Source organism: Pseudophryne corroboree, chromosome 2 (genome assembly GCF_028390025.1).
Source record: "Pseudophryne corroboree isolate aPseCor3 chromosome 2, aPseCor3.hap2, whole genome shotgun sequence".
Classification (NCBI taxonomy): domain Eukaryota; kingdom Metazoa; phylum Chordata; class Amphibia; order Anura; family Myobatrachidae; genus Pseudophryne; species Pseudophryne corroboree.
The window spans coordinates 216,443,870-216,468,613 of NC_086445.1; the positions used below are offsets into that span (position 1 = coordinate 216,443,870).

The 24,744-nt window shown below is 45.5% G+C and overlaps 1 protein-coding gene across 2 annotated transcripts in view; it reads left to right on the forward strand.

Annotated features, from left to right (window-relative positions):
• AGAP2 (ArfGAP with GTPase domain, ankyrin repeat and PH domain 2) overlaps positions 1-24,744 on the forward strand; it is a 355,861-nt gene that overhangs the window by 154,104 nt on the left and 177,013 nt on the right. For both annotated transcript variants that reach the window (XM_063952311.1, XM_063952312.1), the window contains exon 2: positions 11,685-11,743. In XM_063952311.1, coding sequence (XP_063808381.1) covers positions 11,685-11,743 — 59 coding nt within the window. The remainder of the gene's footprint in view (positions 1-11,684; positions 11,744-24,744) is intronic.

Sequence of the window (24,744 nt, forward strand, 5' to 3'; positions counted from 1 at the left end):
AGCTGAAAATATTCAAGGGCTTATTGATAGAAACGGGGGAGGTTTGATCAGTGCTGTGTGGGTGTGACCAGAGACATGTGGGCACGTACATCCCCTACTCTATCAGCTTCAATGTCTCCTTAAATATGTAAAAATATGAAAAATTGCATAATTTGTGAGAAAAATACAAATGCAATCTTAATAGTTATGATTTATGGCTGCCAATGTGGCCAGCTGGTGGCTAGTGATCATCATACTGCCATGATGATGGGCCTATTTTTATGTGTAGGCCTGGAGCTGTGGCTCCGTCCGCCCCATTGTTAATCTGACCCTGCCTCTAGATTTACTGTATTGTACGTCAGCGCTTGTATTTTCCCTATTATGCTGTTTACGTGCAAATCACTCATTGGACTGTAAGATCTGTACTCCCTGTGGTCCCGCAGAAACCCCCATGGGTTACTTACCTAAAGGTTGTTTCCTATTTTTACCTCATAATTAGCATGGTTCCTCTTACAGGCGGCAGCAGCATTACAGCGACGCCGCGGATGCAGACATGTAGTCCCTCGGGAGCCATAGTTACATCCGCCTCCTATGTACTATCACATGACTTGATGTTACACATGTCGTCATGGAGGAAGCGCTGAAACACTGTGTGGTACAACCTGGTAGTGGTGACTGCACATGATTAGACCCACAGCAGTGGCCAGCGCAGTGTAAAAGGAGAAGGTCGCATACAGGGACAAGCTTTAGTTTTTTGCTATATGACTTCAGTGGCGCCCTCCAGAGACATGCGCCCCTAGGCAGCAGCCTAAAGACGCCTAATGATAGAGTCGGCCTTGGTAACACCTCCAGGTCACACATCATTGACTCATTACTGAGCTTTTTGAAGAGATTCACTTGAAAACTGACATGTCTTTATTGGCAAAATTATGCCCTTGAAGTGCATAATATTCATTAGGAAAAAAGTGGCAGAGGTTCTGCGCTGTGTCCCGACATTTCTACCTTAAACATTTTCCCCACCTTGTCACCTGCTCAGGGGGGTGCTCACAGACAAATATGAATTTGCATAGAAAAAGCAGTCTGAGTTTGGCATATGATTGCAAATGAAATTCAAAGTACAAGTTTGCTGTGAGAACGTCTTGCTGGACCCAAATGGCACCTAATTGGATTGACCCCATTATGTTTGGATAGTAAACCAATGATTGCTACCTGACACCCACCCAGTGTATTTGCTTTGACTCCTATTACTTTTCATCTGCCCCCAACCGAGTCTGTCAATATTCACTAATTGGCTACAGCATTACATGTGCCTCCCCTCTGTAAACGGCAAGTGTTTGCTGTAGGTCACAGAGGGTAGGCCCTGAGAATGCTATAGCCAATTAGGGAGTAGGTTCTTGTAACAAGTATAGCCAAATACACATGCAGCCTCTGTAAGGTTTAATGAGTGATGTATATGGTAACAGGAGGAAGAGCAGGAGGGAATGTGACATTCTGGCCTCTTGTGTCTCTGGGATGTTAGGTAACAAATGCATCTGCTTTAACCCCTATTCCTGAGTCATTGCTTTATTATTAGATGCACACAAATATTCTTCAATCATAAGAAATGAACACAATGGAGAATCTATAAAAAGAAAATGCATTCTGCTGAGCTTACTGTGAAGGATCTTTTTACATAAAAAGTGTTGACTGGCCACTCAAATTTTTCAAACAGATGCATTATTAGCCAATGAAAAGCAAATAAGGTATTTTTTCCCTTGAATACAGAAAGTTTGATATGATTTAACCAAAGATTCTAATACTGTGGATTATTTTGCAATCCGCTGCTTCTTGGCAGGTTTGACCTCAAAATTTAGAACGCCACTAATATTACTCTAAATATTACTGACACTTTAAATTTTTAGATCAAACCCAGAAAGTATAGAAATAGAAATATATCCCAGTAAGTCAATAATATTACTATAATATTATATAATAACATGAAAGGAACATGATGTTATAGTAGAACACCTGTAACAGAAGGATGGAGAACCACCAATCAGTTTACCAGAGGAAATAATTATTCTCAGTGAACTGACTATTGGGAAGAGGTGGCGTTCCAGTGAGGAAAGGGGAGAAGATAAACAAATGTGAGATACACATGGTCTGACAGGGGTGTAGTACTGCTGACCGGCGGTCTCCTGACCGCCGGTCAGCTTACCGACGCCGGGATCCCGGCGGGGAGGGGCGAGTGCAGCAAGCCCCTTGCGGGCTCGCTGCGCTCGCCACGCTACGCTCGCCACGCTGCGGGCTCGGTGGCGACCTGTGGTCGCCACGGGTTCTATTCCCACTCTATGGGTGTCGTGGACACCCACGAGTGGAAATAGTCCCTGTTGGTCGGCATGCCGACCATCGGGATAGTGACCCGTCGGGCTGGTGGAGGAGGTCATGTGACTGTCGGTCAGCTGACCGGCGGTCACATGAATACCACCCGTCTGACAGACGTTACGGCTGGGAAAAGGAGAATGTGATTAAATATAGAAAGACTACTGACCACTTATTTAAACACTGAGCTAAGCATAGGGGTATTCCCCCAACATCATTATATGTAAAATCGTTGCAAAATTAGCCCACCTGATCTTCCAAAATACACCCCCAAGATAGTCACCCAAAATTACTATTTTGGGATAAACAAACTGCACCCATTATCATATGAGCCCTATCGTTTTAGAACCGAGCAAGATTCAGGGCTGTCCTACTGAAATAAGGACAGTAAGAGATATGCTGTGGTGTAAGTAGATATATCTGGGCCTCCCTCCATGAACCGACTTTAAGTCAAATGCGCACCCTCCTCCATCCCCATTTAGGGGCTCATGTTGAGTTACACAAAACAAAAAATGCATTATGTTTGAAGTTGTAAAGCCAATACTGTTAAAATGCTGTAAATCACATTATTGCCAGGTTAGACCTCATTGTGTCCCTGCTAAGAGTGATGATTATATAGCACACACATATTCGGCCATTCACACCAGACCCTGCCCCAATGGAGCATACAATCCATTTTCCCTGCTACATGTACATGTATACACATTCACCCTAGGGTTCATTTTGTTTGGATTGTGAGAGGATACCCAAAGAAAACCCACGCAAGCATGGGGAGTATACACAAACTCCACACAGTTAGGGCCATGGTGGGAGGCAGTAATGCTAACCATTACACCATTTAGCTGACAAACTCATATACTCAACCCCCCACCGCATCCCTCTGCTGCTTAGCAGATAGGAAGAGACATCCACGCGTACTTCAGTCTAGGACTGCGTGGCTGGACAGTGATATCATATTCCAGAAGCAGTCTCTCATACATAAACTGCAGTTACCATCGGACATCGGACTTCTGCCACTGCTGTCCATCAATTAATAGTAAAATTATTTTCCACTTTATCAGATCAACAATACTTGCTAAACATTGAGAGCTATAGCCTCTGCTTCACAGGTAAGAAACTGCTGGCTGTGTCTTCTGTCAGTGACTGGTGCTCAGTGTGGAGGAGCCACAACGATACTGAAAACAATAGATGGGTTACAGTACATTATGTTACTCATTTGGGGTCTTAAACATCCCATAACCACTGCTGCCCCAGGTGACCGCCTAAGTTCACCTAATGCAGGGGCGTTTCTACAGAGGAGGGGGCCCGTGTGCACCTCCGGGTGGACCCCCTCCTCTGAATGGCGCTGTACACTCCGGCAATGTGCCGGAGTCTACTGCGCATGCACAGGTCTCCGGAAACATGGTGCCCGCCATGATCCGGAGACCAATTTGGCTACCGCGCATGTGCAGCGGCCATTTTGGTGGTGATTTCCGCCGCAGACGCTGCACCTGCCGCTGGACTCCGGTAAGGTAAGTATTTAAATGGTTGCAATGTGTGCGGTGTGGGCCCCCCCTGGACCCAGGTGCCCGTGTGCACCGCACACATTGCACCCATTGTAGAAACGCCAATGACCTAATGGTAGTGCTGGCTCCTACACAGTGACAGGAGCCGAGTGCTGCATATAATGTAACAGTGCACTCGGCTCCTGTTACTGAGCAGGAGACAGCATTTTGGTGTCACCCCTCAGCGGGTGACACTGGGAGTGGGCCACACCCCCCTTGTGAAGCCACCGGCTGGCCCTGCAGATATCAGAATTGCCTAAAATGGTCAGCCAGCTGGTCTATGTAAAATGCTGTCTGCGGTATACTGGTTCTCCCTATGTAAAGTCCTTCATCTCTAGTCAGTAATAAGAAGATGCTATGTTCTGCCTGGCTTTTCCTTGCAAACTGTCAGAAATTATATCAAACAGTATTGTGACAGAAGAAATGCAGACACAAGGCAGGCTGAGAAAGCACTGGCAGTGATCCATTCAGACCCCTAAATGCATGGATGTGGACGATAATATACTTTACGCCAGAAACAGTGAAGGTAATTGCTGCTGGCCACAAAGCTGTCTACAGTGTGCTTTAAAAAGGAAGTGAATGAAATCTTCCAACACGAGGCAATGTCTTTAGCTTCCAGAGATGGGAAGCATTCCCAGCTGTGAGCACAAGGCTGCTCAGACACCAAACCGTGCATGTGTCACATAGACACGTTTATAGACCAACTCTTTGCCAGCTTTCAATGGGTCATTATTCCTTGCCTTCAGGGTCAGTAGACACATCCTTAATCTGCCTATATTGTCTGCCATCCTTAATGTGCCACATGCAGTAGCAGCCAGGTACCAAGAAGGAAATTCACCTCATCTTAATGGTGTCATCATTTTTAAATGTGTCAGAACTGCTATTTAAACCTGTTGCAGACAGGCAGATTAGCAAATCATATGCTGCACTTCCCTCTCTCACTTCTGGACAAGTAGGCTATGGTAGGAAATCATAGAAACATGGCAGCAGGGGGTTATGCTACTAGAACTGATCATTCAGTGCTACATAACATGGATCACAGTCGGCAAAAGGACACATTTTTCATCCAAAATAAAGAGTTCTGTTTACTAGTAAGGGGCCTATTCATGGTGCTAATTATGGGTGGCCCCTGATAATTAAGTTGATAATTCATTATTTCTCCGGCACGGAGACAGCTGATCCGAAAATCAGCTGTGTCCGCAAATACTATAGTAGTGTAGTGGTGAAACTTAGCACAGTGAGACTTCTGCCCAGAGCCGGCCTTAGGTATAGGCAAACTAGGCAATTGCCTAGGGCATTTGATATGCCTAGGGGCATCAGCAGCTTCTGCTGATTAAAATGATATGCGGCATGCCTATATTCTGTGTGTAGCATTTCATATGCAGATACAGCCAGTCTCACACAGTATATAGGCATGCTGCATATCATTTTAAGCAGTAAAAGCTGCTTGTGCATCCTAGCCACATAGCAATGCAAATAAGATGCATTTTCATTAAAAAAAAAGGTGCCAGATGTTAGCATTGAGGCAAGATTTATGAGGACACATCTCTAGCCAAGCAGAGGCAGAGGTCACAGTGTTAGTGGCAGTGTGATTGCTGTGTGCATATGAGTGGGTTGGTTTTGCAGTAGTGTACGGAATATGTGTAAAGAGCATTATGTGTATCATGTAAAAATGCATTAATAATGTGCAACATATGTGTAAGGGGCACTATGCGTGTCATTATGTGTATAAGGGCATTAATAATGTGCGGCATATGTGTAAAAGGGTACTACTGTATGTGTGTCATTATGTGCATAGAGGCACTAATAATGTGCAGCAAATGTGTAGGGGGCACTATGTGTGTCATTATGTGTATAAGGGCATTAATAATGTGCGGCTTATGTGTAAGGGACATTATGTGTAAAAGGGCATTAATAAAGGTTGTCATAATGTGTAAGGCGCATTATGTTTATAAGGACATTAATAATGTGTCTCATATGTGTAAGGGGCATTACTGTGTGGAATTATGTGTATAAATGCATTACTAATGTGTGGCATTATTTGTATAAGGTGCTCTACTATGTGGCGTATAGAAAGGGCACTACTGTGTCGTCTAATTTGAATAAAGAGCAATAGGGTGTGATGTAATGTGAATAAGGGGCTCTACTGTGAGGAGTAACGTTTATAAGGTACAGTGATACTACTGTGGGAAGTAATATGAATTATGAACACTATCGCATGATCAAATATGAATGAAGTTGCAGTACTGTGTGGCGTAATTGGAATTGGGGTTACTATTGTGTGGCCATGCCCCTTGCCAGCAAAAACACACCCCTTTTTGGGCTGTGCGCCAAATGTGCAAACTGTTCCTATTTAAAATATAGGGGGTACAAACACCAAAATAAGGACTGCTATGGGTGAGGGGTGATGGTGCTGGGAAAGAGGTGCAAGGTCAGAAGCGGAACCAGCGGTGGTGCTAGGGGGCACCAGCCAAAATCTTGCCTAGGGCATCATATTGGTTAGGGCCGGCTCTGCTTCTGCCAGGCAGTGGAGGAGGGATACGAACAGATTCTTCATCGCAACTGAGACTTCTTCCCAAAGGGAAGCAGCGGCAGTGCAGGAACAAATGCCATCTGGAGATGGTGAATGTTACCACAGTCAAGCTCTGAAAATGTTGTCATTTCTGAGCTTGATGAATTTAGGGTGTATGGGAACAGCAGGCCAGGTCAGGAGTGAAAGATTAGAAGGAGATATCCATGATAACTCCTGTGTTACCTTTTCAATGAATAGCACTGAAACCTAATTTGTACAAAAGCAGGTTAAAAATGTTATCTATTAATTACAGTAAGTTATGATGAATAGCCCCAAATTTGGTGCTAAGGCTGGCTCTATATTGCTGCTTATCCCGACACAGAAAGATCTATCATCGCAATTTAAAAATAAAAGATCGCTGATGTAGATGATCAATATTTCTCTGCCTCAGCGATACTGGCCTGAAACGGCAAGGGTTAATTTACAACTTCAGTGGGTTGGCTTGAGGGTATATTTGCATGCAGTTCATGCATATGCAGTGGTGCTGGAAAGTCCAAACTTGGGCAACAAGTACATTAATGATGTAAGTCAATGCGTTTACAGTAAAAGGGATGTTCTGTATATGTTGTGTGTGTTTACAAGCCCAAAAAATGAAAAATAATTCCATGCAATCGTCTTAATTTACAATTACACCATAACATATAATGCAATATAGTGTTAATTAGGAACATTGTGAATGAACGTTTAAAAACATTTGCATTGAAGTATAGTTCATGCATTTAGGTTATTGTAACTTTAGGCTACATCATGCACTCAGCTATGTGAGTTTATAGTACATTGAGGTTGTACCTATGCTAATAAAATCTATGTATGTAATAAGCCCTATAACCATGGAAGTATGAGAAGAAATTGAACCTAAATATACATTATTTGCCAACTCCCTCTGCTCTCCATGGTATCAGCCAATTCTGTATCTAATTTGTAGAAAATAAGAACATGGAAATAACTTGATCCAAAATTAGTCAGTGTTTAAGATGTTTAATGTAAGTAATGCAGCTATCAGCATCTACCTATCTAATTCCCTAACATGTATGGTCCACTCACCTCCAGCCTTCACATCTTCACATGCTCACTGAAATCCCTTCTCTCTAGTAGAGCCTACTCTACTCCCATCTACACAACTTACACTGGTGCACCTTGTCCAATCTCTACTCTTGTGTGTTAGAAAGTATTATCATTATTATTATTTACATACTTAATAATGAACAAAGTTAAAGTAACCTTATTCAGTATCACTTTATATATATATATTAGGGATGTGCACTTGAAATTTTTCGGGTTTTGTGTTTTGGGTTCGGTTCCGCGGCCGTGTTTTGGGTTCGACCGCGTTTTGGCAAAACCTCACCGAATTTTTTTTGTCGGATTCGGGTGTGTTTTGGATTCGGGTGTTTTTTTCAAAAAACCCTAAAAAACAGCTTAAATCATAGAATTTGGGGGTCATTTTGATCCCAAAGTATTATTAACCTCAAAAACCATAATTTCCACTCATTTTTCAGTCTATTCTGAATACCTCACACCTCACAATATTATTTTTAGTCCTAAAATTTGCACAGAGGTCGCTGGATGACTAAGCTAAGCGACCCTAGTGGCCGACACAAACACCTGGCCCATCTAGGAGTGGCACTGCAGTGTCACGCAGGATGGCCCTTCCAAAAAACACTCCCCAAACAGCACATGACGCAAAGAAGAAAAAAATAGGCGCAATGAGGTAGCTGTGTGAGTAAGATAAGCGACCCTAGTGGCCGACACAAACACCTGGCCCATCTAGGAGTGGCACTGCAGTGTCACGCAGGATGGCCCTTCCAAAAAACACTCCCCAAACAGCACATGACGCAAAGAAGAAAAAAAGAGGCGCAATGAGGTAGCTGTGTGAGTAAGATAAGCGACCCTAGTGGCCGACACAAACACCTGGCATTTCATCGTCTCGGCCATGACTAGTGGCAGCAGCTTCAGCACGAGGTGGAAGTGGATCTTGATCTTTCCCTAATTTTGGAACCTCAACATTTTTGTTCTCCATATTTTAATAGGGACAACTAAAAGGCACCTCAGGTAAACAATGGAGATGGATGGATACTAGTATACTTATGGATGGACGAGCGACTGCCGACACAGAGGTAGCTACAGCCGTGGACTACCGTACTGTGTCTGCTGCTAATATAGACTGGATGATAATGAGATGAAATCAATATATATTATATCACACTAGTACTGCAGCCGGACAGGTAGATATATTTATTATGTAATGACTGATGACGGACCTGCTGGACACTGTCAGCTCAGCAGCACCGCAGACTGCTACAGTAAGCTACTATAGTAGTATGTATAAAGAAGAAAGAAAAAAAAAAAACCACGGGTAGGTGGTATACAATTATGGATGGACGAGCGACTGCCGACACAGAGGTAGCTACAGCCGTGGACTACCGTACTGTGTCTGCTGCTAATATAGACTGGATGATAATGAGATGAAATCAATATATATTATATCACACTAGTACTGCAGCCGGACAGGTAGATATATTTATTATGTAATGACTGATGACGGACCTGCTGGACACTGTCAGCTCAGCAGCACCGCAGACTGCTACAGTAAGCTACTATAGTAGTATGTATAAAGAAGAAAGAAAAAAAAAAAAACACGGGTAGGTGGTATACAATTATGGATGGACGAGCGACTGCCGACACAGAGGTAGCTACAGCCGTGGACTACCGTACTGTGTCTGCTGCTAATATAGACTGGATGATAATGAGATGAAATCAATATATATTATATCACACTAGTACTGCAGCCGGACAGGTAGATATATTTATTATGTAATGACTGATGACGGACCTGCTGGACACTGTCAGCTCAGCAGCACCGCAGACTGCTACAGTAAGCTACTATAGTAGTATGTATAAAGAAGAAAGAAAAAAAAAAACCACGGGTAGGTGGTATACAATTATGGATGGATGGACGAGCGACTGCCGACACAGAGGTAGCTACAGCCGTGGACTACCGTACTGTGTCTGCTGCTAATATAGACTGGATGATAATGAGATGAAATCAATATATATTATATCACACTAGTACTGCAGCCGGACAGGTAGATATATTTATTATGTAATGACTGATGACGGACCTGCTGGACACTGTCAGCTCAGCAGCACCGCAGACTGCTACAGTAAGCTACTATAGTAGTATGTATAAAGAAGAAAGAAAAAAAAAAAACACGGGTAGGTGGTATACAATTATGGATGGACGAGCGACTGCCGACACAGAGGTAGCTACAGCCATGGACTACCGTACTGTGTCTGCTGCTAATATAGACTGGATGATAATGAGATGAAATCAATATATATTATATCACACTAGTACTGCAGCCGGACAGGTAGATATATTTATTATGTAATGACTGATGACGGACCTGCTGGACACTGTCAGCTCAGCAGCACCGCAGACTGCTACAGTAAGCTACTATAGTAGTATGTATAAAGAAGAAAGAAAAAGAAAAAAACACGGGTAGCTGGTATACAATATTATATATATATTATATACAATTATATATATATATATATATATATATATATTAAACTGGTGGTGACTGGTGGTCAGGTCACTGGTCACACTATCAGCAACTTGCAAGTAGTACTCCTAAGCAGACAATCACAATATATATTATACTGGTGGTCAGTGTGGTCACAATGGCAGTGTGGCACTCTGGCAGCAAAAGTGTGCACTGTACGTTATATGTACTCCTGAGTCCTGCTCTCAGACTCTAACTGCTCCCCACTGTCAGTGTCTCCCCCACAAGTCAGATAATATACAGTCACACTATCTATCACTTCAGCAAGTAACTAGTACTCCTCCTAATGCTCCCCAAAATTACTACTGTGTCTCTCTCTACTGTCTCACTCTCTTCTCTATAAACGGAGAGGACGCCAGCCACGTCCTCTCCCTATGAATCTCAATGCACGTGTGAAAATGGCGGCGACGCGCGGCTCCTTATATAGAATCCGAGTCTCGCGATAGAATCCGAGCCTCGCGAGAATCCGACAGCGGGATGATGACGTTCGGGCGCGCTCGGGTTAACCGAGCAAGGCGGGAAGATCCGAGTCGCTCGGCCCCGTGTAAAAAAAACATGAAGTTCGGGCGGGTTCGGATTCCGAGGAACCGAACCCGCTCATCCCTAATATATATATATATATATATATATATATATATAATTTTTTTAATTACATTTTGAGTATAAACAAAGTGATTAATAAGCAGCAATGTTCTTGTATTTGAAAACAGTTTTTAATTAATTTTTTTCTGGACTAGTATCATTATATCCAAACTGTTAAAGAATGAGCCCCATATATGTTGTAAGATTTGGGGACATATTCATTGTCAGGGCCAGGTGACCACCGGTAATTAAGTATCCAGCTCACTGCGAGTAGAAGCAGTAGATATATAATCACTGGAGCAATTCAACATTGCTCTGGTGCGGGGACAGCTGATCCAAGTCTGTCTCAGTAGTGCTAGTGCGCATGCGTGAACTTGGGTTCACACATGCACCGCTGCTGGCAGACGGAGCTGAATAGGAGCGGAGGGATCCATTAGGTTTCCTCTTCACAACCCGGGAAGGATTGGGGTCTGAGAATCAGCGGCATCTAAAGATGGCAGAGGTTCCCCCTGTCAAGCTTTGAAAATTTTGTATTTTTGGAGCTTGATGAATTTAGGTCCCCATATTAGACATCCGCCGGCAAAGAAGCCAAAATACAACTTCTAATATTAACTACAGTCACTGACTTTTACCTTGTGTGTTTATATATATTTTCTAGTGTTATGTAGATAATGAGTGTTAGTCATACTGTAGTAATATATACTTACCATTCCAACACAGGCTTAATCCAGGAACACTTTGGGATGATCAGAATCTCTTATTTTTAAAAGCCATAGTATATTAATCTATATAGATCTAGTGTAAGATGAGGATGCAAATTGGGACATAGCCATAAAGAAAAACATCATATCTGATAAAATTAGAATTTGACTTGTAATACATAATGTATGATTTATTAGGCTGATTTTATTTTGAAAGCAAAATGTAGTCACTAAAGTGATTGGTGTCGTATTTGGCAGAGCATGCCAGGGATTCTGCTTCAGGAAGCAGAGAGCCAACCATTGCACTCCTGATAAATGTCTCTGTCTGTCTTTGACAAAATGGAAACACAAATTTTAATAAATTCAATATCTTTTTTTGCAGAATGTGTAATGAACAGCCAGGAATGGACTCTCAGTCGCTCAGTGCCTGAAATACGAGTGGTAAGTCATCTATGTATGCTAGGGCAACCATGCTCATCTTTGTAATGGAATGGACATATGTCCATGGTAAAATGTGATTATGTACATTTACCAGAAGGTGAACAGGGCTTGAACAGTGCTAAAAATAGTGTTAAATATACCAAAGTGAGGAACATATGGTTGGCATTTAACATACGTTTTTTAGTGCTAATATTTTTAGTATTGCTTACTCTATTTTTTATCTGTTGGGCATTTAAAAAATAAATAAAGCACCATCAGGCCTGCCCATTCTTTTTTCAAAGTGATGTTTTTATCACTGTCTTAAGGTCTGCACTTTCATTTTTGATGTACAGTAGTTGTCAAACTAGTTTCTAAAGGGGGAGATTGATCAAAGCTTGGAGAGAGATAAAAATGGCGAGATAAAGAGTCCAGCCTGTTAGCTCCCACCTGTCATTTTTCAAACACAGCCTGTAACATGGCAGTTAGGAGCTGATTGGTTGGTACATTATCTCTCTCCTGTTTATTTCTCTCCAAGCTTTGATAAATATCCCCTTGTGTCCTGCTGATTTCACCAACAGTAGTTGCTAACAATGCCATTTCTCCTCCCTGGGTGCATCACATGACCTGAACATCCGATCACCTGATAATTTCTTAGACACACAAATGTGGGATGTACTAAGCTTTGGAAAGTGATAAAGTGGAGAGAGATCCTGTAACATGGCAGTTAGGAGCTGATTGGCTGGAACTTTATCTCCATCCATTTTATCACTATCCAATGCTTAGTACATTTCCCCCTGTAACAAAGTGACCTCTGTTTTCTATGGTTCCCCTGCTGAACATAGAGACACTATGGGCTCTAGTAGTAAGAATTGCAAAAATAGTTTGAAATATAGTGCTTTTTCTTGCGCCATCTCATATTCTTGTGCTATTTAATTAAAAGTAGATGCTAGGACCAGGTGTGTAGCTAGGCACCATTGTGCCTGGAGCAACGATATGTTTTGGTGCCCCTCTCCCCTGTACTGAATTGGGGGCCTTGCCAAAATGTGGTGGCATGTTACATTTAAAAAGAAGCCGGTTCTAGACCTTGTGGAGCTCAGGGTGAAAGTTTCCTTTGGATACCCCCCATGTTTAAAATAGGGTCAGTTCATGCCAAAGGCTTGCCACAACAATATAGGGGCATGCGGCAGCTAGGGCAGAGAGAGCTGCTGTAGCATCTGAAGTCAGGGGCGTAGAGAGCGGGCCCCAGTAAAGGGGTGTGTGGTCATAGCTTAATAAAGTCGTTGTGACTATGGGGTCTATTTACTAAGCCTTGAACAGAGATAAAGTGGAAGGAGATAAAGTACCAGCCGATGAGCTCCTAAATACCATGTCACAGGCTGGGTTTGAAAAAATAAGAATTTACTCACCGGTAATTCTATTTCTCGTAGTCCGTAGTGGATGCTGGGTACTCCGTAAGGACCATTGGGAATAGACGGGCTCCGCAGGAGACTGGGCACTCTAAAAGAAAAATTAGGTACTATCTGGTGTGCACTGGCTCCTCCCTCTATGCCTCTCCTCCAGACCTCAGTTAGGGAAACTGTGCCCGGAAGAGCTGACACTACAAGGAAAGGATTTGGAATCCAGGGTAAGACTCATACCAGCCACACCAATCACACCGTACAACTCGTGATAACTATACCCAGTTAACAGTATGAATAACAACTGAGCCTCACTGAACAGATGACTCATGACAATAACCCTTTAGTTAAGCAATAACTATATACAAGTATTGCAGACAATCCGCACTTGGGATGGGCTCCCAGCATCCACTACGGACTACGAGAAATAGAATTACCGGTGAGTAAATTCTTATTTTCTCTGACTTCCTAAGTGGATGCTGGGTACTCCGTAAGGACCATGGGGATTATACCAAAGCTCCCAAACGGGCGGGAGAGTGCGGATGACTCTGCAGCACCGAATGAGCAAACTCAAGGTCCTCCTCAGCCAAGGTATCAAACTTGTAGAATTTTGCAAACGTGTTTGACCCCGACCAGGTAGCAGCTCGGCAAAGTTGTAATGCCGAGACCCCTTGGGCAGCCGCCCAAGAAGAGCCCCCTTCCTCGTGGAATGGGCTTTTACTGATTTAGGATGCGGCAGTCCAGCCGCAGAATGTGCAAGGTGAATCGTGCTACAGATCCAGCGAGCAATAGTCTGCTTAGAAGCAGGAGCACCCAGCTTGTTGGGTGCATGCAGGAGAAACAGCGAGTCAGTATTTTCTGACTCTAGCCGTCCTGGAAACATAGATTTTCAGGGCCCGGACTACATCCAGCAACTTGGAAGCCTCCAAGTCCCGAGTAGCCGCAGGCACCACAATAGGTTGGTTCAAATGAAACGCTGATACCACCTTAGGGAGAAATTGGGGACGAGTCCTCAATTCTGCCCTGTCCCTATGGAAGATCAGATAAGGGCTTTCACACGACAAAGCCGCCAATTCTGACACACGCCTAGCCGAAGCCAAGGCCAAATATATATATGACCACTTTCCACGTGAGATACTTCAACTCCACGTTCTGAAGTGGCTCAAAACAATGTGATTTTAGGAACTCCAACACTACATTGAGATTCCAAGGTGCCACTGGAGGCACAAAAAAGGGGCTGAATATGCAGCACTCCCTTAACAACGTCTGAACTTCAGGCAGCATCTTTCCTAGCCTTTAACAGCGTAGGAATCACTTCATCTGGAACGCCCTTTTCCGTTAGGATCCGGCGTTCAACCGCCAAGCCTTCAAACGCAGCCGCGGTAAGTCTTGGAACAGACAGGGCCCCTGCAGTAACAGGTCCTGTCTGAGAGACAGAGGCCATGGGTCCTCTGAGATCATTTCTTGTAGTTCCGGGTACCAAGTGCTTCTTGGCCAATCCGGAACTACGAGTATAGTTCTTACTCCTCTCTTACTTACTATCCTCAGTACCTTGGGTATGAGAGGAAGAGGAGGGAACACATAAACCGACTGGTACACCCACGGTGTCACTAGTGCATCCACAGCTATCGCCTGAGGGTCTCTTGACCTGGCGCAATACTAATTTAGCTTTTGTTGAGGCGGGACGCCATCATGTCCACCTGTGGCCGTTCCCAACGGTTCACAATCTGCGTGAAGACTTCTGGATGAAGTCCCCACTCTCCCGGGTGGAGGTCGTGCCTGCTGAGGAAGTCTGCTTCCTAGTTTTCCACACCCAGAATGAACACTGCTGACAGTGTTAGCACGTGATACTCCGCCCATCGGAGAATCCTTGTGGCTTCTGCCAACGCCATCCTGCTTCTTGTGCCGCCTTGTCGGTTTACATGGGCGACAGCCGTGATGTTGTCTGACTGAATCAGCACCGGCTGGTTTTGAAGCAGGGGTTCTGCTTGCCTTAGGGCATTGTAAATGGCCCTTAGGTCCAGAATATTTATGTGTAGGGAAGTCTCCTGACTCGACCATAGTCCTTGGAAGTTTCTTCCCTGAGTGACTGCTCCCCAACCTCGGAGGCTTGCATCCCTGGTCAGCAGGACCCAGTCCTGAATGCCGAATCTGCGGCCCTCGAGAAGATGAGCACTCTGCAGCCACCACAGCAGAGACACCCTGGCCCTCGGGGACAGGGTGATCAGCCGATGCATCTGAAGATGCGATCCTCACTTGTCTAACAGGTCCCACTGAAAGTTCCTTGCAAGGAACCTGCCGAAGGGAATTGCTTCGAAAGAAGCTACCATCTTTTCCAGGATTCGCGTGCAATGATGCACCGACACCTGTTTTGGTTGCAGGAGGTCTCTGACCAGAGATGACAACTCCTTGGCCTTCTCCTCCGGGAGAAACACCTTCAACTGTTCTGTGTCCAGAAACATGCCCAATATCAGCAGACGCGTCGTAGAAACCAGCTGCGACTTTGGGATATTCAGAATCCAGCCGTGCTGTTGTAGCACTTCCTTAGATAGTGCTACTCCGATCAACGACTGCTCCTTGGACCTCGCCTTTATAAGGAGATCGTCCAAGTACGGGATAATTATAACTCCCTTCTTTCGAAGGAGTATCATCATTTTGGCCATTACCTTGGAACACACCGTCGGTGCCGTGGACAGACCAAACGGCAACGTCTGGAATTGGTAATGGCAGTTCTGTACCACAACCTTGAGGTACTCCTGGTGAGGTGGGTAAATGGGGACATGTAGGTAATCATCCATGATGTCCAGTGACACCATAATATCCCCCTCTTCCAGGCTTGCAATAACCGCCCTGAGCGATTCTATTTTGAACTTGAACTTCCTTATATAAGTGTTCAAAGATTTCAAATTTAGAATGGGTCTCACCGAACCGTCTGATTTCGGTATCACACACATTGTGGAATAGTAACCTCGTCCCTGTTGAAGGAGAGGAACTTTGATTATCACCTGCTGGAGGTACAGCTTGTGAATTGCCGCCAGTACTACCTCCCTTTCCTTGGGAGTAGCAGGCAAGGCTTATTTGAGGTAACGGCGAGGGGGAGACGTCTCGAACTCCAGCTTGTATCCCTGAGATACCTGTAGAACCCAGAGATCCACCTGTGAGCGAACCCACTGGTCGCTGAAGTTCCGGAGACGGGCCCCCACCGCACCTGGCTCCACCTGTGGAGCCCCAGCGTCTGTGGACACGAGGTCCGAGAGACCGTCCCCAAACAATTCCACACCCTTATAAGGCAAAACTTCCATGTGCCTTTTAGAATCAGCATCACCTGTCCACTGCCGAGTCCATAATACTCTCCTGGCAGAAATGGACATTGCATTAATTCTAGATGCCAGCCGGCAAATGTCCCTCTGTGCATCTCTCATATATAAGACTACGTCTTTAATATGCTCTATAGTTAGCAAAATAGTATCCCTGTCAAGGGAATCAATGTTATCTGACAGGGTATCAGACCACGCTGCTGCAGCACTACACATCCATGCTGAAGCAATAGCAGGTCTCAGTATAGTACCTGAGTGTGTATACACAGACTTCAGGATAGCCTCCTGCTTTCTATCTGCAGGCTCCTTTAAGGCGGCCGTATCCTGAGATGGCAGTGCCACCTTTTTTGATAAGCGTGTGAGCGCTTTGTCCACCTTAGGGGATGTCTCCCAGCGTAACCTATCTGTTGGCGGGAAAGGGTACACCATTAGTAACCGCTTAGAAATTACTAGTTTCTTATCTGGGAAACCCCACGCTTCTTCACACAATTCATTTAACTCATCACACTGGCTGCTTTTTCTCCCCAAACATAATACCCTTTTTTTGTGGTAACCGGGTTAATGTCAGAAATGTGCAACACATTTTTCATTGCCGTAATCATACATCGGATGGCCCTAGTGGATTGTATATTTGTCTCATCCTCGTCGACACTGGAGTCAGACTCCGTGTCGACATCTGTGTCAGCCATCTGAGGTAGCGGGCGTTTTTGAGCCCCTGACGGCCTCTGAGATGCCTGGGCAGGCGCGGGCTGAGATGCCGGCTGTCCCAAAGCTGCGTCATCGAACCTTTTATGTAAGGAGTTGACACTGTCGGTTAATACCTTCCACATATCCATCCACTCAGGTGTCGACCCCGCAGGGGGTGACATCACACATATCGGCACCTGCTCCGCCTCCACATAAGCCTCCTCATCAAACATGACGACACAGCCGTACCGACACACCGCACACACACAGGGAATGCTCTGACTGAGGACAGGACCCCACAAAGTCCTTTGGGGAGACAGAGAGAGAGTATGCCAGCACACACCACAGCGCTATATAATCAGGGATTTACACTAACACAAGTGATTTTTCCCTATAGCTGCTTTACATATACAGTTTGCGCCTAAATTTAGTGCCCCCCCTCTCTTTTTTACCCTGTGATCCTGGAAACTGCAGGGGAGAGCCTGGGGAGCTGTCTTCCAGCGGAGCTGTGAAGAGGAAATGGCGCCAGTGTGCTGAGGGAGATAGCCCTGCCCCCTTCACGGCGGACTTCTCCCGCTCTTTTTATTTATAATATGGCGGGGGATTCTTGCACATATATAGTTTATTAGACTATATTATGTGCTGTTCGCCATCTAAGGTACTCTAATTGCAGCCCAGGGCGCCCCCCCCCCCCCCCAGCGCCCTGCACCCATCAGTGAACGGAGTATGTGGTGTGCATAGGGAGCAATGGCGCACAGCTGCAGTGCTGTGCGCTACCTTAATGAAGACCGGAGTCTTCAGCCGCCGATTTCCAGGACGTTCTTCTTGCTTCTGGCTCTGCAAGGGGGACGGCGGCGCGGCTCCGGGACCGGACGACCGAGGCTGTGCCTGTGTTCGATCCCTCTGGAGCTAATGGTGTCCAGTAGCCTAGAAGCCCAAGCTAGCTGCAAGCAGGTAGGTTCGCTTCTCTCCCCTAAGTCCCTCGTAGCAGTGAGTCTGTTGCCAGCAGATCTCACTGAAAATAAAAAACCTAATAAATACTTTCTTTACTAGAAGCTCAGGAGAGCCCCTAGTGTGCAACCAGCTCGAGCCGGGCACAGATTCTAACTGAGGTCTGGAGGAGGGGCATAGAGGGAGGAGCCAGTGCACACCAGATAGTACCTAATCTTTCTTTTAGAGTGCCCAGTCTCCTGCGGAGCCCGTCTATTCCCCATGGTCCTTACGGAGTACCCAGCATCCACTAGGACGTCAGAGAAATGACAGTTAGGAGCCGTTTGGCTGGTACTTTATCTCCATCTAAGGCTTAGTAAATAGACCCCTATGTCCTTTAATATAAAGATATTTTAATTGGCGTTTTAACACGGGGGGGGGGGGGCACCCGCTTCCTACCTTTCTTGGTCTGGAAGCGGATCCCTCCTCCCCGGCCAGTGCCATCCCAGTGATATTTGGGAAGATAACGCTGGCCACCAGGGCCGTAACTAGGTGTGTGCCGATGGTGCCTTGCCCACAGCGCAAATGCACTGCAGGCGCACCATCTTGCAACACACCCACACGGCCGCTATCTCCATTCTGCACAGCCCACAGCCAGACTCACTGCTGCTGCTGCTGGCGCCGCCTGTGTCCCTTGTGCAGCGCCGCCTGTGTCCACTACAGTGTGCGGCGCTGCGTGTGTCCCTACTCCTGCTGGCAGCGCCGCTTGTGTTCCGCTGGCGGCGGCGCCGCCTGTGTCCCGCTGGCAGCCGGCGCTGCCTGTGTTCCTACTCCCGCTGGCGGCGGCAGAGTCTGTGTCCCCTCACCCACCGCCGCTGCTGATTGGTCTGCCTGCAGGGGACTGTGAAGCTGCTGCTGCTGTACCTGGCGGTGGGTCAGTCTGCAGGAAGATGGAGTGGCTGTACGTTCATGGAGGAGCAGGACACTACCAAGAGGACTCGGGAGCTGGCGGCAGCACTGAGAAAACTGCCTGTCAGGCTCTGCCTAAGCGCTGCACTGAATGGTAAGTATCTCTCTCTCTTCTCTCTTCTCTCTCTCTCTCTCTCTCTCTTCTCTCTCTCTCTCTCTATCTATTCTATCTGCCACAATGTGTAAAAAGGGGTCGCTGTCTGCCACAATGTGTAAAAAGGGGTCGCTGTCTGCCACAATGTGTAAAAAGGGGGACGCGGTCTGCCGTACTGTGTAAAAAGGGGCCACTGTCTGCCGTACTGTGTAAAAAGGGGCCACTGTCTGCCATACTGTGTAAAAAGGGGTCGCTGTTTGCCGTACTGTGTAAAAAGGGGTCGCTGTCTGCCATACTGTGTAAAAAGGGGTCGCTGTCTGCCGTACTGTGTAAAAAGGGGTCGCTGTCTGCCGTACTGTGTAAAAAGGGGTCGCTGTCTGCCGTACTGTGTAAAAAGGGGTCGCTGTCTGCCGTACTGTGTAAAAGGGGTCGCTGTCTGCCATACTGTGTAAAAAGGGGTCGCTGTCTGCCATACTGTGTAAAAAGGGGTCGCTGTCTGCCATACTGTGTAAAAAGGGGTCGCTGTCTGCCATACTGTGTAAAAAGGGGTCGCTGTCTGCCATACTGTGTAAAAAGGGGTCGCTGTCTGCCATACTGTGTAAAAAGGGTCGCTGTCTGCCATACTGTGTAAAAAGGGGTCACTGTCTGCCATACTGTGTAAAAAGGGGTCGCTGTCTGCCGTACTGTGTAAAAAGGGGTCGCTGTCTGCCGTACTGTGTAAAAAGGGGTCGCTGTCTGCCGTAATGTATAAAAGGGGCTCTGCAGCGTAATTTGAATAATGGAGACTACTGTGCACCGTAGTATGAATTGGTATTATTTTGTGGCCACGCCCCTTCCCATGAAGCCACGCCCCTATATATTTTTGGCGCGCCTGCGGCGCGCACTGCCCCTGTCTTACATGCGGGGGGGGGGGGGGGCGCTAATGCCGTTTCTTGCACACAGCGCTAAAATGCCTAGTTACGGCACTGCTGGCCACTACAGAGCAAAGACTCTGGAACAGTGCATGAGTCTTTGCTTTCGCCGGGAAGATGGCTACGCTGCCGGACACAGCATAGGTATAGGAAGGGGGGAGTTAGTGGAACCGGGCTCCCTCCAGGCCCCTCCATCAACCCGGCCCCGGATAATTTGTTTTCCCCCGCCCCCTCTCGGCGCTACTGGCTGAAGTAGAGACATGTGCTGCAGCTTCCAGGAAAGAGAGAGGTGCTGCTGCAGCGGGGGCAGTGAGTGGTGCTGCAGGACAGAAGTAATTCTGCTGCACAGCTACAAGCAGACAGTGAGACATATAAAGAATGCGGGTAGAGCTCCAGCACGTGCCGGCTGTTAGTGTCTCCTGCTGCCGCCTCTGGCCTGCCCTGTTCCCTACCTAGTCTCCTAGTCCAAGTCCGTGTGCGCCCTTCTGCTTCTCCTCCTCCTGCTCTGCAGCTCCCTGTACAGTGGTCTGCAGGAAGGGGGAGTGGCGGATAGCAGCACTCCCTCTAAGTTTTTTCGTGCTCCACCCTCACTACATTCCTGGCTAGAAGGTCTGTCCTGGATAAGTTCCTGGAGATTCGCTTTGCTGGAGAGATTTGCAGCGGAAGCTGGGAGGGAACGGTGCTTCACAGAGCAGGAGCTGCTTTTCAGGCAAGCTGTCAGAACTGACTGTGCACCATTGTTCGCAGTTTGTTTACACCATCAGACACTAGAGCAGCCCTATTAAGGTGCAGAATGTCCATTGGAACATGGTCGCTGATGCCAATACAACTGTGTCAGTTCAGTTGCTGGTTGCGACCAGTGGCGGCTTCAGGGGTGGGGCTGTAGTGCAGTCCAAAATTTAAATAGGAGAACCACACCAACTGCCAGTGAGTCCTGGCCGGCAATGTTTGACAGGGTTTGGGGTGGCTCCCTTATTTGAATTTTGGTCTGTGCTACAGAAAGGGTCAGAATCAGAGGTGAAGCCGCCCCTAGGCACAACAGTAGCGGTCACCCCTGTCCTGCCTAATTTTATTATTGTTATTGATTAGTTATAGGCCCTCATTTGAAGATAGCCAATTTAATAGAATAATAAAGAAAAAACAATGACTTTTTAATTTTTTAACTCTGTATACATATTTACTAAGTAGTACAGCATACAGGTGCAGTATGTGCATGTCCCCCATATACACTCCATTCAGGATGGCCTATGGTACAGTACATAGGAAATATTTTGCAGTCAGTGGTACTTTTTGGGCTGCTAGTACCAACACAAGCATCCAAGTGCCATCCCCAAATAGGTGCCGCCCCCAGGCATGTGCCTCACGTGCCTAATGGGAAATTCACCACTGGCTACAGCCCCACCACTGGAGCCACCCTGGTCGCGACACACCTGCATCTGACTAACCACCCAGGTAAACTCCCGGGAGCACAACCAAATTTCTTTTTTCTGCACCAAATTCATTTTGGTCATTTTGCTGTAGTAACAGTAAAACCTGATCCCAAAAAATGAGTAATAACTAAAGTTACCAAAAACATTTGGGGACATATTTGTGCTGTTATATTTATTTTATTGCTGCTAAAAATGAATAAAGCTACTGTATCTTGTACTGTATGCTTCATAATATATAAGTTAAAGTGACTGTGCATATAGCCTATGTGACATTATAGCCTAGGTATGACTGTGACTGTGCATATAGCCTGTGTGACATTATAGCCTAGGTATGACTGTGACTGTGCATATAGCCTGTGTGACATTATAGCCTAGGTATGACTGTGACTGTGCATATAACCTATGTGACATTATAGCCTAGGTATGACTGTGACTGTGCATATAGCCTGTGTGGCATTATAGCCTAGGTATGACTGTGACTGTGCATATAGCCTATGTGACATTATAGCCTAGGTATGACTGTGACTGTGCATATAGCCTGTGTGGCATTATAGCCTAGGTATGACTGTGACTGTGCATATAACCTATGTGACATTATAGCCTATGTATGACTGTGACTGTGCATATAGCCTATGTGACATTATAGCCCATGTATGACTGCGACTGTGCATATAGCCTATGTGACATTATAGCCCATGTATGACTGTGACTGTGTATATAGCCTATGTGACATTATAGCCTACGTATGACTGTGACTGTGCATATAGCCTATGTGACATTATAGCCCATGTATGACTGTGACTGTGTATATAGCCTATGTGAAATTATAGCTTACGTATGACTGTGACTGTGCATATAGCCTATGTGGCATTATAGCCTATGTATGACTGTGACTGTGCATATAACCTATGTGACATTATAGCCCATGTATGACTGTGACTGTGTATATAGCCTATGTGAAATTATAGCTTACGTATGACTGTGACTGTGCATATAGCCTATGTGACATTATAGCCTAGGTATGACTGTGACTGTGCATATAGCCTATGTGGCATTATAGCCTATGTATGTCTGCGACTGTGCATATAGCCTATGTGACATTATAGCCCATGTATGACTGTGCTTATAGCCTATGTGACATTATAGCCTAGGTATGACTGTGACTGTGTATTTAGCCTATGTGACATTATAGCCTACGTATGACTGTGACTGTGCATATAGCCTATGTGACATTATAGCCCATGTATGACTGTGACTGTGCATATAGCCTGTGTGACATTATAGCCCATGTATGTCTGTTACTGTGCATATAGCCTATGTGACATTATAGCCTAGGTATCACTGTGACTGTGTATATAGCCTATGTGACATTATAGCCCATGTATGACTGTGACTGTGCATATAGCCTATGTGGCATTATAGCCCATGTATGACTGTGACTGTGTATATAGCCTATGTGAAATTATAGCTTACGTATGACTGTGACTGTGCATATAGCCTATGTGACATTATAGCCTAGGTATGACTGTGACTGTGCATATAGCCTATGTGGCATTATAGCCTATGTATGTCTGCGACTGTGCATATAGCCTATGTGACATTATAGCCCATGTATGACTGTGACTGTGTATTTAGCCTATGTGACATTATAGCCTACGTATGACTGTGACTGTGCATATAGCCTATGTGACATTATAGCCTAGGTATGACTGTGACTGTGCATATAACCTATGTGACATTATAGCCCATGTATGACTGTGCATATAGCCTATGTGACATTATAGCCCATGTATGACTGTGACTGTGCATATAGCCTATGTGACATTATAGCCCATGTATGACTGTGACTGTGCATATAGCCTATGTGACATTATAGCCCATGTATGACTGTGCATATAGCCTATGTGACATTATAGCCTAGGTATTACTGTGACTGTGCATATAGCCTGTGTGACATTATAGCCCATGTATGACTGTGACTGTGCATATAGCCTATGTGACATTATAGCCTACGTATGACTGTGACTGTGCATATAGCCTATGTGACAATATAGCCTACGTATGACTGTGACTGTGCATATAGCCTATGTGACATTATAGCCTAGGTATGACTGTGACTGTGCATATAGCCTGTGTGACATTATAGCCTAGGTATGACTGTGACTGTGCATATAGCCTGTGTGACATTATAGCCTAGGTATGACTGTGACTGTGCATATAGCCTGTGTGACATTATAGCCCATGTATGACTGTGCATATAGCCTATGTGACATTATAGCCTAGGTATGACTGTGACTGTGCATATAGCCAGTGTGACATTATAGCCTACGTATGACTGCGACTGTGCATATAGCCTATGTGACATTATAGCCTAGGTATGACTGTGACTGTGCATATAGCCTATGTGACATTATAGCCTAGGTATGACTGTGACTGTGCATATAGCCTGTGTGACATTATAGCCTACGTATGACTGCGACTGTGCATATAGCCTATGTGACATTATAGCCTAGGTATGACTGTGACTGTGCATATAGCCTATGTGACATTATAGCCTAGGTATGACTGTGACTGTGCATATAGCCTGTGTGACATTATAGCCTAGGTATGACTGTGACTGTGCATATAGCCTATGTGACATTATAGCCCATGTATGACTGCGACTGTGCATATAGCCTATGTGACATTATAGCCTACGTATGACTGTGACTGTGTATATAGCCTATGTGACATTATAGCCTACGTATGACTGTGACTGTGCATATAGCCTATGTGACATTATAGCCTACGTATGACTGTGACTGTGCATATAGCCTATGTGACATTATAGCCTACGTATGACTGCGACTGTGCATATAGCCTATGTGACATTATAGCCTACGTATGACTGTGACTGTGTATATAGCCTATGTGGCATTATAGCCTATGTATGACTGTGACTGTGCATATAACCTATGTGACATTATAGCCCATGTATGACTGTGACTGTGTATATAGCCTATGTGACATTATAGCCTACGTATGACTGTGACTGTGCATATAGCCTATGTGACATTATAGCCCATGTATGACTGTGACTGTGCATATAGCCTATGTGACATTATAGCCTAGGTATGACTGTGACTGTGCATATAGCCTGTGTGACATTATAGCCCATGTATGACTGCGACTGTGCATATAGCCTATGTGACATTATAGCCCATGTATGACTGTGCATATAGCCTATGTGACATTATAGCCTAGGTATGACTGTGACTGTGCATATAGCCTGTGTGACATTATAGCCT